Below are 13,053 nucleotides of genomic sequence, written 5' to 3' on the forward strand. Positions count from 1 at the left end.
ATCCTTGTTTTCAAGTCATTCCACAACCTTGCCCCTCCCTTTTTCTCTAATCTTCACCGGTCTTCTCCTGATTGCTCCTCAATGCACAATCTGTCCTATCTCTTTACCCAGACTTTGCCATCTGCCCTAATGGTGCTTTGTGGCTCCTGTGTTTATGTTTATTAATACTACATTAGGGAAGCAGGGTTTTTACCACAATCTGGTAGTTTCATGATGCAATGTGCAATTTAAATTCATGTGCCTGGATCAATGACCCAGAATTCCATCTTCTGGTAACTAACAAACACTTGCACTGAAGGAAGTGGCAGGAAGTTTATGCCTAGCCAGGCGCAACAAATGCTGATAAGATAACAAATGGATGTACTGCTTTTGAGAGGTATTAGCTGAGAGATTAATCTTAGTCCGGACGCAGGTGGAGATCCAATTCTCTCTTCATTTTTGTTCTTGTTGTCCATTCACAGATTAAATTTCAACAATTCCAATGCCCAAGTACATATCTGAATAGTGACAATTACATTGGAGAGCATTTTAAATGAGATTGAATTTTCCTCTTTTGAGCATACTTTTACAAATTGTTTCCTGGACTTTAAGATGATCTCACTTAATATACATCTGAGTAACTAAGCAGACCATCTGTAATAATGCTGCTGAATCATTGGCTAGCTATCAAATTGAGATATAACCTCAAAATAATGAGGCATGTCAATCCTACTATGAATGTATCAGATTTAATTTTGTGAGGCAACAATAAGATCTCAAGAAGACAACTTACTGAGTGAGGCTTGTATTTCAGGATGCAGTGAGTTGAGGATGAAAGTATTTCTGTTGGAAAGAGCACCTAGTTAATGAAGGCAATTAAAATGAACTTTAATATGGCATTTTCCCCATTTGGAAAAATGTGTAAAAGTGTACATCCAGTTTGAAAAGTTCCAAGATTGTCAATGATATTGGCTACTTATTATCTTGTCCTGCTATTGATAGGTATGGTTACAATTATTTATATTGCTATATATGGATGTGAATGCCAATTATCTCATTATTAGTAGAAACAACAATCCATGAAATTGTATGCCATGTAGGTTTGCCTTGATCTTTTCAATCAGTGCAGAGGGAACCATGAAAAACAAAGGGAAAGCCTGTGATGGGATAGATGGGAGTAGTGATTTGGTTATAAAAGGAATGGTACTGCAAGGCAAACATTAGTCAGACAAATAAAGAAGCAACATCTAGTGCATCTATAGATGGCAACAGAAGACTTGTTGCCGATAACCTGCCATCAAAAAGAATGGAGGCACAGGTGATTATGCTATGAACTGTTAAACTCATTGGTGATTCTGGATGGCCTAAAGTTCCTCATCAAAAGAAGAGGTGCAATCCAGATGAAAGGTCTGGACCCAAAATGTCAACTGTCCATTTCCCTCCACAGATATTGCCTGAACCGCTGACTTACTCCAGCATCTTGTTAGGTGATATGGCTTGAGGTTTCCTTGAATGTCTTTAGCGAAGGAGACAGTAGAGGTCAGACTGGGATTAGGAAAGGGGAGTTAAAATGGCAGGTAAGTTAACTTTGCATTGTCAGTAGAGACACTCAACTATCACCCTAGCTCTGTAATGATCTCCCTAATGAAGTGGACAATGCATTATGACTAGAAAATAAAATACATTGAAAGGTACAGTTACTGCTCCAGGAAAGAGAGTTTGAGGGATTGTGGTAGATGAAGTAAAAAGGCAGATGTCACACCTCTTGCCATGCAAAGGGGAGCTGATGTTAGAGCACTGGAAAGGTTGACCAGGGAATAGTGGAGAGAACAGTCTTTTTAGAATATTGGCAGAGGAGGGAAAGGATGTGGCTAAAGGATGGAGATAGTACATTAATTATAAAAGCTTATGTGTGGAAGGTGAGAGGAAACCTTATCACAGGTTTGGTAGGAAGGAACAGGCTTGACTGATGGTCTGATCAAACATGATGGAGGGAATCCATTGTTGAGAGGAAAATGACTGGTATGAAGGGTGGCAGGGACAAAGGAACGCAGCATCTAGGAAGCTAGATAGGAGAAACTATATTCAGGATGACAATAGGAAAGAGTTAGTGGGCGTATTGTAGTCATTGGTTGTTGGCCTATCCACAGAAAGCCAGATAGAGTTGATAGCGAAGGGAGGCATCTGACATTGTCCAATTAAGGTTGGGGCAAGGGTAGCTGGTGACTTTTTTTCGTTTTGGAGTTAGAGCAGGAAACAACACTGACACAACTGCCAAAGCACTGAGGGAAAGAGAGGAAGGTCTGCCTGTGAGTTGGACTCAGAATGTTCCATGTATCCCATGAAAAAGTAGCCACAGTCAGAAACCAAATGTGTTCCCAAAGTAATTTCTTAAGGGAAGAAATAAGAGCAGTGAAAAGAGAATTTGATTGTTAAGTTGTGAATAGGGATTAATTGCATTTCCTTTCAAAAAAGGCCACCCTGGTTGGTGTGGAAGTGCAGGTGAGCAGAGATTGAATGTCCTGGTGAAAAGGAGATAGTTAGGGCCAGGAAACTGAATCTTGTTAAATTAATGGAAAGCATTGGAAGATCTAGGTTGGAAGAAATAGGCCAAGGTTATCATACCCTTTCCATCTTTTATTGATTATATTAATGAATACATAAACACACAGGAGCCCATTTAGTTTAATGCTTGAATTAAACATAAAGGTCAATGCAGGTGGATGTTACTTAGTGGGTACAGATAGTAAGGCATTAGCTAGAATGAAAGTGAATATCAGCCTTGGCCTGCTTTGACCAAAATATTAAAAGGAAACCTAGATGCGACTGGACTTGATTAGAGTTTCCACTATTGTAAAAGATAGGCCGGTTTGCTCCTGTTTTCAGGGCTGCTATTATATTGCTTGGGAGGTCCGCCCAGGCAATGGTTCTATAGGCGATACAATGGACCTGTCAGCGATAAGGTCTTTGCCGAGAACGGTGCCGTTCCATTGTTCCTCGCTGTTAAACAAGGTGCATCACTGACGCCTCATCCTGCAGTTCTGGGGTGAAAGGTTCACAAAGTTATGATTATTGAAGTGGGCGCCAGATTCTAATTTTTGATTTCCCTTCTAATTTACAAGTTGTCAATTAACAACAGAAATATTTAAATATTTTAAACCGTAAAAAAATTCAAGCTCTTTGCCTCTTAATCCCCGAGCATAGAATCCACAATGAAGTCAAAGGGTCTCTGTTCCTCCGTTAGGTCCCACCTGGATAGGATCTGAGTGGCGATTCCCCCGGCAAAGCAATACAACCTGTCACTCCGCAACTCCCGGTGTACCGAGCGGGAGTGCATCAGCGTCCCACACTGGAGTTTAAACTGCTGAGAATTGGAACCGCCAACTCCAGCCAACGAGATTCGCCCCAATGAACCTCACTGTCACCAGATCGTCGTCGCTCAGATCTTCACTATAAAGTCCAACATCACTCTTTTCAATGATTTCCCACTCCTTCCCGCCGGTTGCCAAAAACCTATTTTGCCTGCAGTTTCTCAGTTCCAAAGAAACGTTATCGACCTCAAGCGTTGACTGTTTCTCTCTCAACGAATGGTGCCCGAGGAATATTTCCAGCACTTTCTGTTTACATTTCACATGTCAAGCATTCGCAGTGTTGTTGTTTTATGTGGAGCGGTGTTTAAATTTTAATTTACGCCCGGGGATGTTTTACCATGTTATGGGCGCTATAATAATGCAAATTGCTGTTATGTTAATCTGCTAAATGCCTGTATGTTATTCTACGGGAACAGATACATGGCTTTTGCTGGTTATTTTTGCTGAGGCTTGTTAAGGTCCTTGTGGGTGGGGTTTGGCCGGACTCCAGTGCCTCGCCTCACTGCCGAGCCGCTGCCTCTCTCAGTCTCTCATTCTTCTTCCAAAGCTGTAGGTGGAAACATGTCTTCAGCGGTCAAACCGGGGCGAGCATCCGTTAGCGGCAGTTTCTGCCTGACCCTGCTGACACTTAGCTTTCCGATCCCAGGTAAGAGATGCTGGGAGAGGGGTCAGCCCGCCCTCAGTCTCCGCTGTGGGGGCGGAGAACCCTCCCCGGTTCCAGGTGTCCATTGATAGCGGATCCGCACTGTTTGTCCATTGCACAGAAACGGACTCAAACCAACAAATTAGATCAGTAGAAAAAGAATTGCAAGAATTTGTGGAATTTTATAGGGAAAATATTGGTAGTTTGCAGAGGGAGGGAATTTTGTGCTTGATTTGTTTTGAGGTTTCAATTTGCAATGGTAAATGTTGATGGGAACCTGTAGTTAGAGCTTGCACTGATATGGGAGATGGGAATAGTTCTGGGAAAGGAGCTGCTGTCCTGGGAGCGTTGGCTGAGCCGCCGGACATCCAGCATCAAAATTCCTGCGGGATCGGTGCCGCAGACGGGTGCTGCAACTTTTCCGCACAATACCGCGGCTTTTTAAATGCGGAGTGCGAGGTGTCCGCGCCTTCTGGGGAAGATCCCAGCAAGGGAAGTGGAGCCGCGATTCTGCGAGGCATGAGTGGCGAGAGCGGTGGGGCGCATCAACGGCGGGCTGCCCAAGGAGAGTACATGGGAGGCAGGAGATGGAAGACCGAGGCTCCGTGAAAACGTGCTGGAGCCAAGGAAATATGAGAAAGAGTCAAAGATTTCAGACTTCAAGTGAGGAAAAGAGTAGACGGACAGAAATGGTTGTTTCGGTAGTTGCTGGAGTCCGCAGAATCTTTTATACAATTACTACCTGGCTCTATAGTTGGAATATTCACCTGGAAACTTTATACCTTTTATGTACAACTTCCATTAAGATCATTCAGGAATTATTCTTGTGCTAACTGTGTGCGTGTAAATTTAGATTGTTTAAAATCTATTAAATTCTTAAACTCAATGTTTCACTCATGTTAAACTTTATACAATATCTAGCTTGAAATAACGTGGAACCGAGTTTAAAAATCAATGACATCTTTACTGATTTTTGTTCTTGAATTCTTGTTTCACCATTTATGTGCTGTGATTGTCTTCCCACAGCCAGATCTCTGAGCTTTTGAGTGCAGGGGGTCTTAAATCTGCTGGTAGCCACTCCCTAGAGTGATAGTGGTTTTGTTGGATTATATGGGGAGAGCATTCTGCCCAGAGATTAAGCAAGAGTTTTATGACATGTTAATTCCTCTTTCAATCAATGGTGCAGATACAACTGACTGGGGATTATATACAATAAAATTTAAACCCTGAATTCATAAACTTAGTCTTTATGTAGAGGTTGAAGGCAATTCAGCCCCACCCCAGAAGCTAAACTCTGCTGAGCATTCATTAGCTCACTACGGGTTAGAGGAATAAAGGCAGTTTAGGACTACTAATCTCTCCCAGGGACTTTATTTTAAAATTTTACTACCAATTCCTTCTTTCCCCATTTATTCTTACATTTATCAAAGTTTGAATGCCACTTGTTCTGGTATCTCCTCTGTACTAATTCCTGCATTAATTGTAGGCCAGTATTATTCATTTCAGATGTGCTGTGTTGCCCAGTCTGATTTCCGTTGTGTGCTGGGGCCATGAAACTTTTTTTTCATCTTAATTCCAGAGACAGTTCTTCATTTCTAAAATTATTTACCATTTTTGATTCCAAGGAGCACATTCCCAGTAAATAGTGTACCTTGGAATCAAAAATAGTAAATAATTTTAGAAATGAAGAACTCACTTTTCACTGTTTTAGAATCAAAACAGTTTTTGGATGGACACAATCTCTTTGGTAGCCCTGTTATGGTCCTAAGGTGATTGTCTTTGCTGCAGACTTCAAAGGAAAGTGTTTTCCCCCCATATTTTCTCAAAATCTGAGTGAACTGAGCCAGTCTCTCAGCATCTCCTCTGATGGTAATAGTGTTGCTTGCTCTTTCCACCAGGGGTCATGTTTTAGGTATCTGAGAACTGGACAACTATCTCACTGAGACTAATTAAGCATTGGCCCTGAGAATTATCCCAGTTTGTGCCAAATCAGGTACAAACTGGCACTTCTTATACAGAGGGTAGTGCTTTACTGCTTAACCGTTAGGCTGTGCATGACTGTTCCTCCTTTGAACTATTTTGGATAGCTAGTTTCTTTGCAGAATGTTGTAAACTGTTCAATGCCTTTGTCATTATTACTGAATTCAAAAGCTGGAAGTTCACAGAATTTTAAAACTAAAACCCATGATGAATAGGTCAGCTATGTTACATTAGACTAGGCAATATCCCCACAATGGTATAAAGAATTGCTGCTGTCTCCTCCTACAGTACTTAGCTGGTAGAATAGGACCTTGCCTAGCTTGGCTGTAGATTTGTGTAGAACAGGAAGACCAGAACAGGCAAAGAAGGAAAAAAAATTAAATGTAATGAAGCTTTGGGTAAAAGAAAATCAAGGTTAACAAAAATTGTGTACAACAATTTGAGTACAAAGGCATAACTGATATGAGTACTAAATTACCACTGCAGGAGAGTTTTGGAAAGTTCTGAATTATATCTTGTAAGTGACATGTACCATTGGGGAAATGCTCACAGATCTGCTTATCTCTGTCCTGATTGAAAATGTTGCTTTGGTGGAAGTGAGAAAACTGAAATGTTTTAAGTTTGCAAGAAACCCAATTTAGAAACCATATTAAAATGGTTTGAGGAAACGGCTGTATCTTCATCCAATAAAACAATACTTTTAATTGCTAAAAAAAGCTAAAGATGGTGACATTGTTTACTAGGAATACGTCCTATGGAATTAAAATTATCAAAAAGAATAATACTTTAATTGCTCAGCTGAGGGTTGGCAGTAGTAAAGGGTGTGACTTTTTTTTGGTTCTGAGCCAGTTTTGAACTTTCCAGGCCAAGTACTGAAAAAGAAATTAGCGGTAACGTTGTATTGGACAACCCTTATCATGATGTTGAAACACCTTTATCTCCTATGTCAGTCATTTACGGTGTAACTGAATCAGACCAACAACGAAACTGCCAATATTGTGCACAGTTCTTGTTGCCTGACTTCAATACAGAAGCAAATATTATGAAAAAATGCATCAAAAAGGAATAAAACTTTTGATCCTTTTTTTGATGTCATTCTGCTCAGTGGTGTGATATTTAGAGTTCAATAGTCTCATGGTGGTGATGCTGGTCTCGGGATTTGGAGTTGCTCGTCTAAGTGTTATTGGCCACAGAAACAGAGTAAAATGTTGCTAAAGAGGAGATTCCTACCTATTTGTCCCAATGACGTAGGTACATGGATTTGTATCTGCACCTCATAGAAGAGCATGTGCACATTTGATCACAAATCCGCATGACTGTGTACAATTTTAGAAGTACTGGCCAGCTGCTGAAGTCAGCCATCATGAACAAGCTGGTGCCCTGGCATCAATTAAAGGACTTCTGGAAGTCATTGTTCAGCAACTTCACTACTCCAGAGGTTATGGTTGCACAATGCCAGGCACCAGGACTGTGAGGTGCACTGACACAAAAACACAAGAAAATAGGAGCAGGAGTAGACCAGCCTGCCTTTGTCCCAAGCCTGCCCCGTCATTCAACATGATCATGGCTGACCTGTGCTGGCCTCCACTCCTCTTCTGTACCACTTCCCCATAACCCTCAATTCTTTGATCTTTCTAATATTTGTCCATCTCCACTTCAAATATATCTAATGATCTGGCCTCCACCAACCTCACTGTCAGAGAATTCCAGAGATTCACCACCCTTTGAGAGAAGAAATTTCTAAGCAGCTCAGTTTTAAATGACCAGCCCCTTATTTTGCAGCTATGTCCCTCTTGTTCGTGACTCTCCCACTAGTGAAAACATCTCAGCATCTACCCTGAGCCGCCTTAGGATCTTCTACATTTGAATAAGGTCACCCCCTCATTCTTCTAAACTGCAAGGAATATAGACCTTGACATTTTGTTTGTAGAAGGATGAAGGTACCAAGGAGATCCCATACACTAGAGGCCAGGACAACCCCCTGGGTCAAGATGAAGCTGCAACGGGAGACAGTGACATAAGAAGATATTGCCTGGAATGAGGTCCTGCCAACCTATTTGTAGTCCTAAAAGAGTTTAAAGGGGTAGCTCAACTGGTCAAGGCATACAGATGCCGTCAGACAATGCAGGCACTGCTCCACTCACACATTGAAGCCCTCGTACACAGACTGTTCATCTCACTTTCACTCACGTACACTGAAACTTTCTCACTCATGTTTCTCCCTCTCCCTTGCAGAAGTTTGCAACAAATAGCTGTCATGACAAACAAGAGAGGACTCTTAAATGCTCAGCAGCTCAGTCATTTGGGGAAGAGAGTACTTATGATAATGAACTGGGCTGAAACAATGCCAGTAGTCACTGGAAGATTTTCATGCAGACAATAATATGTCATGTTCAATCAACCTTTGCGTACCTACAGTCCTACAGACTCTAAACTTTAATGCCTCAAAGCGTTCATTGGCTTAAAATGGGCCCCTCTTAAATGTTGCTCTCCCCCCTCCACTCAATCACTATGATTATAATCACATGCCTTTTTCATTTCAGACCTACACACACTGTGCCCTCCCTCCCCCAGTCTCCATTCCCCATGACTACCCAGCTGCAGTTGTGGACTAGTCTGGTTTCCCTGTATTACTCCGCATTAACATGATGTATAAAGCAAATCCTTGTGGCAGGCTGATTCAGACCTATTCCAGAGGCTAAATAGTTAGAATGACAATGACGTTCACCTTTACAAGGAGAGCAGTCCTGGCAGGGGTGTGTGGCTGGAACTCTACCTGCAGAAGGTGGCAGTTGTCTCTCACTATTAAAATAGCTTGTGTTCTGGCTGCATTGTTTCTTGAGGCTGGATGTAGGAGCATGGGATGGGTTTTCCTTCCACATCCATTTTTCATCTCCACTGCTCCTAGCCCTCTCTTTCCTAAGGCTCTTTGGGCATTATGCTTCAACCCACTTCTCTTGCTATTGGTACTGTAGTGGTATCACCATTAAAGCATCGCTTCTTACTTTTTAAAGTAACTATGTTCTAACTGCATGCTCTTTCAAACTCTGGACATGAGTTTCACCATTACTTGAATATCAATCTGCATGTGAATCTCAAGAAAACTTGTAATTGGTTAATGGTTCATTGTAAATAGCGCAGATACAGGAATGTCCTTGCTGTTAATGCTAACTTTGCCTTGCTTCACACCATGTGTTAATAACCTATCCATGGTTCAGTTTCACAGGGACCCCCCAGATGCACAGAGATTCATGTCACCTTTGATACCTGTGTCACCTCTACATCCTCTGTGCATGGACACATTACTACCACAGGTGTCCAGAATGTCTGATGAATGCTGTTGGTTGCCATTTCCGAGTGAATCAGTTCAATAGCAATTTATGAGAAAAATACTGGTACTGCCTGACTGAATTTGTGCCTTGCTGAATGCAAGTTTCACATGTAGAATTTAAATGCCAACCAAAATGAATTTGCATGATAGCACCAAAAACCAAGTCTGACTGCTAATGTTATACGATACAACTGGTTCACTGTTGGTCTCCTGAAATTGAAATTATATGAATTTCAATACCTTTGGAGAAACTGGGGGTGCTCAGTAAAAGCTCATGGTTATATTAACCTTCTTGTCCCTTTGGGAAGCTGGTATCAAAACAAGCCTTCTCATTCTCACCTCCCTGCCCACTTATAGTCTTGGGGATATGGATGGCAAAGCCACATAATTGTTATGCCAGAATTTTGACAGCACTTACTGTTTTTAGCCATTGGACCTTGTGGCCAGAAAGGAATGACAAGGAAATTTATACATTAGTGCATCTTAGCAGTTGAATGTGTTAGTTTAACTCTACGTTATATGATATGTTTTTTAGCCTCAAGAACTAACATATTCTCCAATTTACCTGGCATAATTCCACATAACACCCACCACTGTAAATTGCTACTGGATCAGTGCCCATGAAGAACCAGGTGGAGAATGTCTCAGGCTAATTTCAAAAAGATCCATGAGAGACATCTTCATTCCATCTGTCAGGGCAAGACTGAAGGCCAGGTGCTAGAGGTGAAAGAGCATTTTACTCTTTGATCTCCCTTGAAGTGCATTTAAAAGAAAAATCTAAGTGAAGCATATTGCAAACTCTTGGGCAAGTGTGGATAACCTTTTGTAAACATTCACAATTTAACATGGGCCAGTTCTGGAGTCATAGAAGGTTTTCAAGCAGACTTTTGACTACAGACGTGGAGGAAGAGAGGAAAATGCTAGAAATCAAGTACTGTATATATAGAACATGCTGAAATTATACTTCCATTATTTCTAAACTTGTTAACACAGTCTCTGCTTTATTAGAAGTAACGTAGATTTGGACTCGAGTTCCACCTATTGTATTCCCCATCATTTCCATGATGCATTCTGTATTGTTTGTCTTACAAAAAGGATCTCTCCTGTCTGGGATCCAGTTCTGAGAGATGTTCTCCCTACAATGAGATTTTTTTTTGTATGTTGATAGCTTTTTGTGCCATTTTAGCATTTTCTTTTAATCCCAATATAAATTGAATTGGACCAAGAGCAGAAGTGGTATAACGTAGGACAGGCTCCAGTGGAAACTCCATCTGGTAGCCATTCATGCCTACTTTTTCATTCTTTGCCACACCTTTCTCCTTTCCTTTGCGTCATTCCAAGGCACATCAGTAACTTATCATTATTACAGGCAGTGCCAATTTAAGAGCAAGCACTGTTAAAAATTCTACATGAAGCAGATCAAAATCAGGTGGAAGTTTGGCATCCTGCTCTCTTGTTACATTTTCCTGATATGTTTTAGTTATTTTGTGGGTTTTCTACCTTTGGTTAGGCTGGTACAAATGTTAGTTAAGTCACAACGTTCCTGTAACTTTTGTTTAAAAACTATTTCTTCACTCATGTCAGAAGCACAAAAGTTTCTCGACCTGCTATGGAGAAGTTGCTTGGTTTTGGATCTGACACTATCCAACAGGATTGTAGAGATGCTTGAGGGACTGAGTAAAGTATTGGCTTTTGGCCATTCTCTTTGACCAGCAAAGGCTTACCAAAAATGTGTATCTCCTTGCCAGCATGGTTGCTGCTTTTGTGTTGTGATTTGGCTGTGATAGAGACTGACATAAATCACTATGTATTTTGATCTTTCAGTCCTTGTTCTCATTATTGATCATTTTTTAATGCTGTTATAACCTTTCTATAATACAGAAACCAAAATTGAGCAAGGTAACATATTTAGTATTGGCTGTTAAAGGATGAGTCTGGCTTTAAGCACAATTCCTTGTGAAGAATTGAATCATGTGATTGACTTCCACCTGAATTGTACCAATTGTCTGTAGTTACTTGATGTACTTGTCTGGAGAGTAGATCCGTGCTGAGCTCCGTGTTCATTTTCTCACTCATTTTCTGCACAAAGAACCAAAGACACCAAGCAGTTGGACTTAACGATTTCAAGGTATTGTTATTACCAAGCCTCTTTACAACATTGCTTGAATGCTTTTTGGTTCTCTACATCTAGATATAAATGACAATTTTGATTTACCATTTTGCAATTTCTGTATCTTTAATCAAGATCCTATGCACCTCCGACACAACCTTCCTCTTGAAGTCCAAGCTGTATGTAGCCTCTTTCTTCTTCCCACCAAAATATACACTGTGAAAATCAAATATACAAAGCTATAAATATATTTATTAAAGGCCTAAAATTTATAAAAACACTGAAATGAATTACCGGTAGCAATCTTAAAGATTATTGAATAACCTGATATCAGAAAAGGAAAATCACATCTAACTTGTCATGTTGACTTTTTGAGGGGAGTCCCAGTTCAAAGAGCATGTGTTGCACTTCACCACCTGGTGTTATCTGGGTCTCCATTTCTTAAAAGGATAACATTTGGAAATGGGTTATAAGTTGGCTGAGAGAAAGTATGGACTGGGTACATCGGGGAAGTGACATAGTTTGGCAGGGGGAACATTTGGTAAGAAACAAGAACAGGAGTATGCCCTAGAACCTACTCTCATTCGATAAGTTCATGCCAGATCCAATTTTGTCCTCAGTGTCATTCTCCTGCACTGCCCCCATACTGCAGAATCAGGTTTATTATCACTGACTTGTATGTTGTGAAACTTGTTGTTTTGCGGCAGCAGTACAGTGCACAACTCCCTTGTAGTTTAACTATCTGTCAATCTTCATCTTCAATATATTAAACGACTCTGCCTACTCAGCTGCGGTAGAGAATTCCAAGGAGTCGTGACCCTTTGAGAGAAGAAATCCTTCCTCATCTCCATCTTAAATGGACTACCTTTGCTCAGAAACTATATCCACTAGTTGCAGAGACACCCAATCGGGTAAGCATCTCTCAAAATCCATCTTGTCAATTCACCCAGAATCTTGCATGTTTTAATAAGACCGCCTCTCATTCTTTGTATTCCAAGAGTATTGGCCCAACCTGCTCAACCTTTCTTCATACATCAGCCCCTTCATCTCAGGTATCAACCTAGTGGAACTTTTCTGTACCACCTCCAGTGCAAGCGTATCCTTCCTTAAATATTGAGACTAAAACTATATGCAGTATTCTAGGTGCAGTCTCACTGACCTGTGGAAGTAGGAACAGATCCATGGCTTCAGGTTCATGAAGAGTCATTGACCTGAAACATTGTCTTTTTTTCTCTGTCCATGGATGCTGGCTGACTTGCTGAGTGCTTCTACCAGTTTCTGTTTTGCTTCCGCTTTGTTTTACCCCTAATTTATTCAAGCTTTCCTCTTAGCTACACGTTTCCAGTCCTGGCAAAATCCTCATAAATCTCTTCTCTATCCTGTCTTGTTCAGTCACATCTTTCCTGTAATGAGGTGACCAGAACTGTATCCTGTACTCAAGCTGTGGTCTTACTATGTTGTATATAGTTTTAACCTAGCCTCCTGACTCTTATAGTGAACTTTGAGAAGGATAGTAATGGACTCTTAAGGAGATATAGATGGGCCAGTGGAATGTGTTGATAGGTAACAGATGAAAATTAACGCTGAGAGATGTGGAGTGTTGTATTCTGGTTGGAAGAATGAGAAGCAGCAATATAAA

At 40.9% G+C, this 13,053-nt stretch overlaps 1 protein-coding gene across 1 annotated transcript in view; it reads left to right on the forward strand.

The window, feature by feature from the left end:
- Positions 1-3,877: 3,877 nt before the first annotated feature.
- LOC127583585 (cell surface glycoprotein MUC18-like) overlaps positions 3,878-13,053 on the forward strand; it is an 82,596-nt gene continuing 73,420 nt past the window's right edge. Inside the window, exon 1 of the mRNA XM_052039707.1 lies at positions 3,878-3,996. Coding sequence (XP_051895667.1) covers positions 3,912-3,996 — 85 coding nt within the window. The 5' untranslated portion in view covers positions 3,878-3,911. The remainder of the gene's footprint in view (positions 3,997-13,053) is intronic.

Source organism: Pristis pectinata, chromosome 27, assembly GCF_009764475.1.
Source record: "Pristis pectinata isolate sPriPec2 chromosome 27, sPriPec2.1.pri, whole genome shotgun sequence".
In the NCBI taxonomy this organism is placed as follows: Eukaryota; Metazoa; Chordata; class Chondrichthyes; order Rhinopristiformes; family Pristidae; genus Pristis; species Pristis pectinata.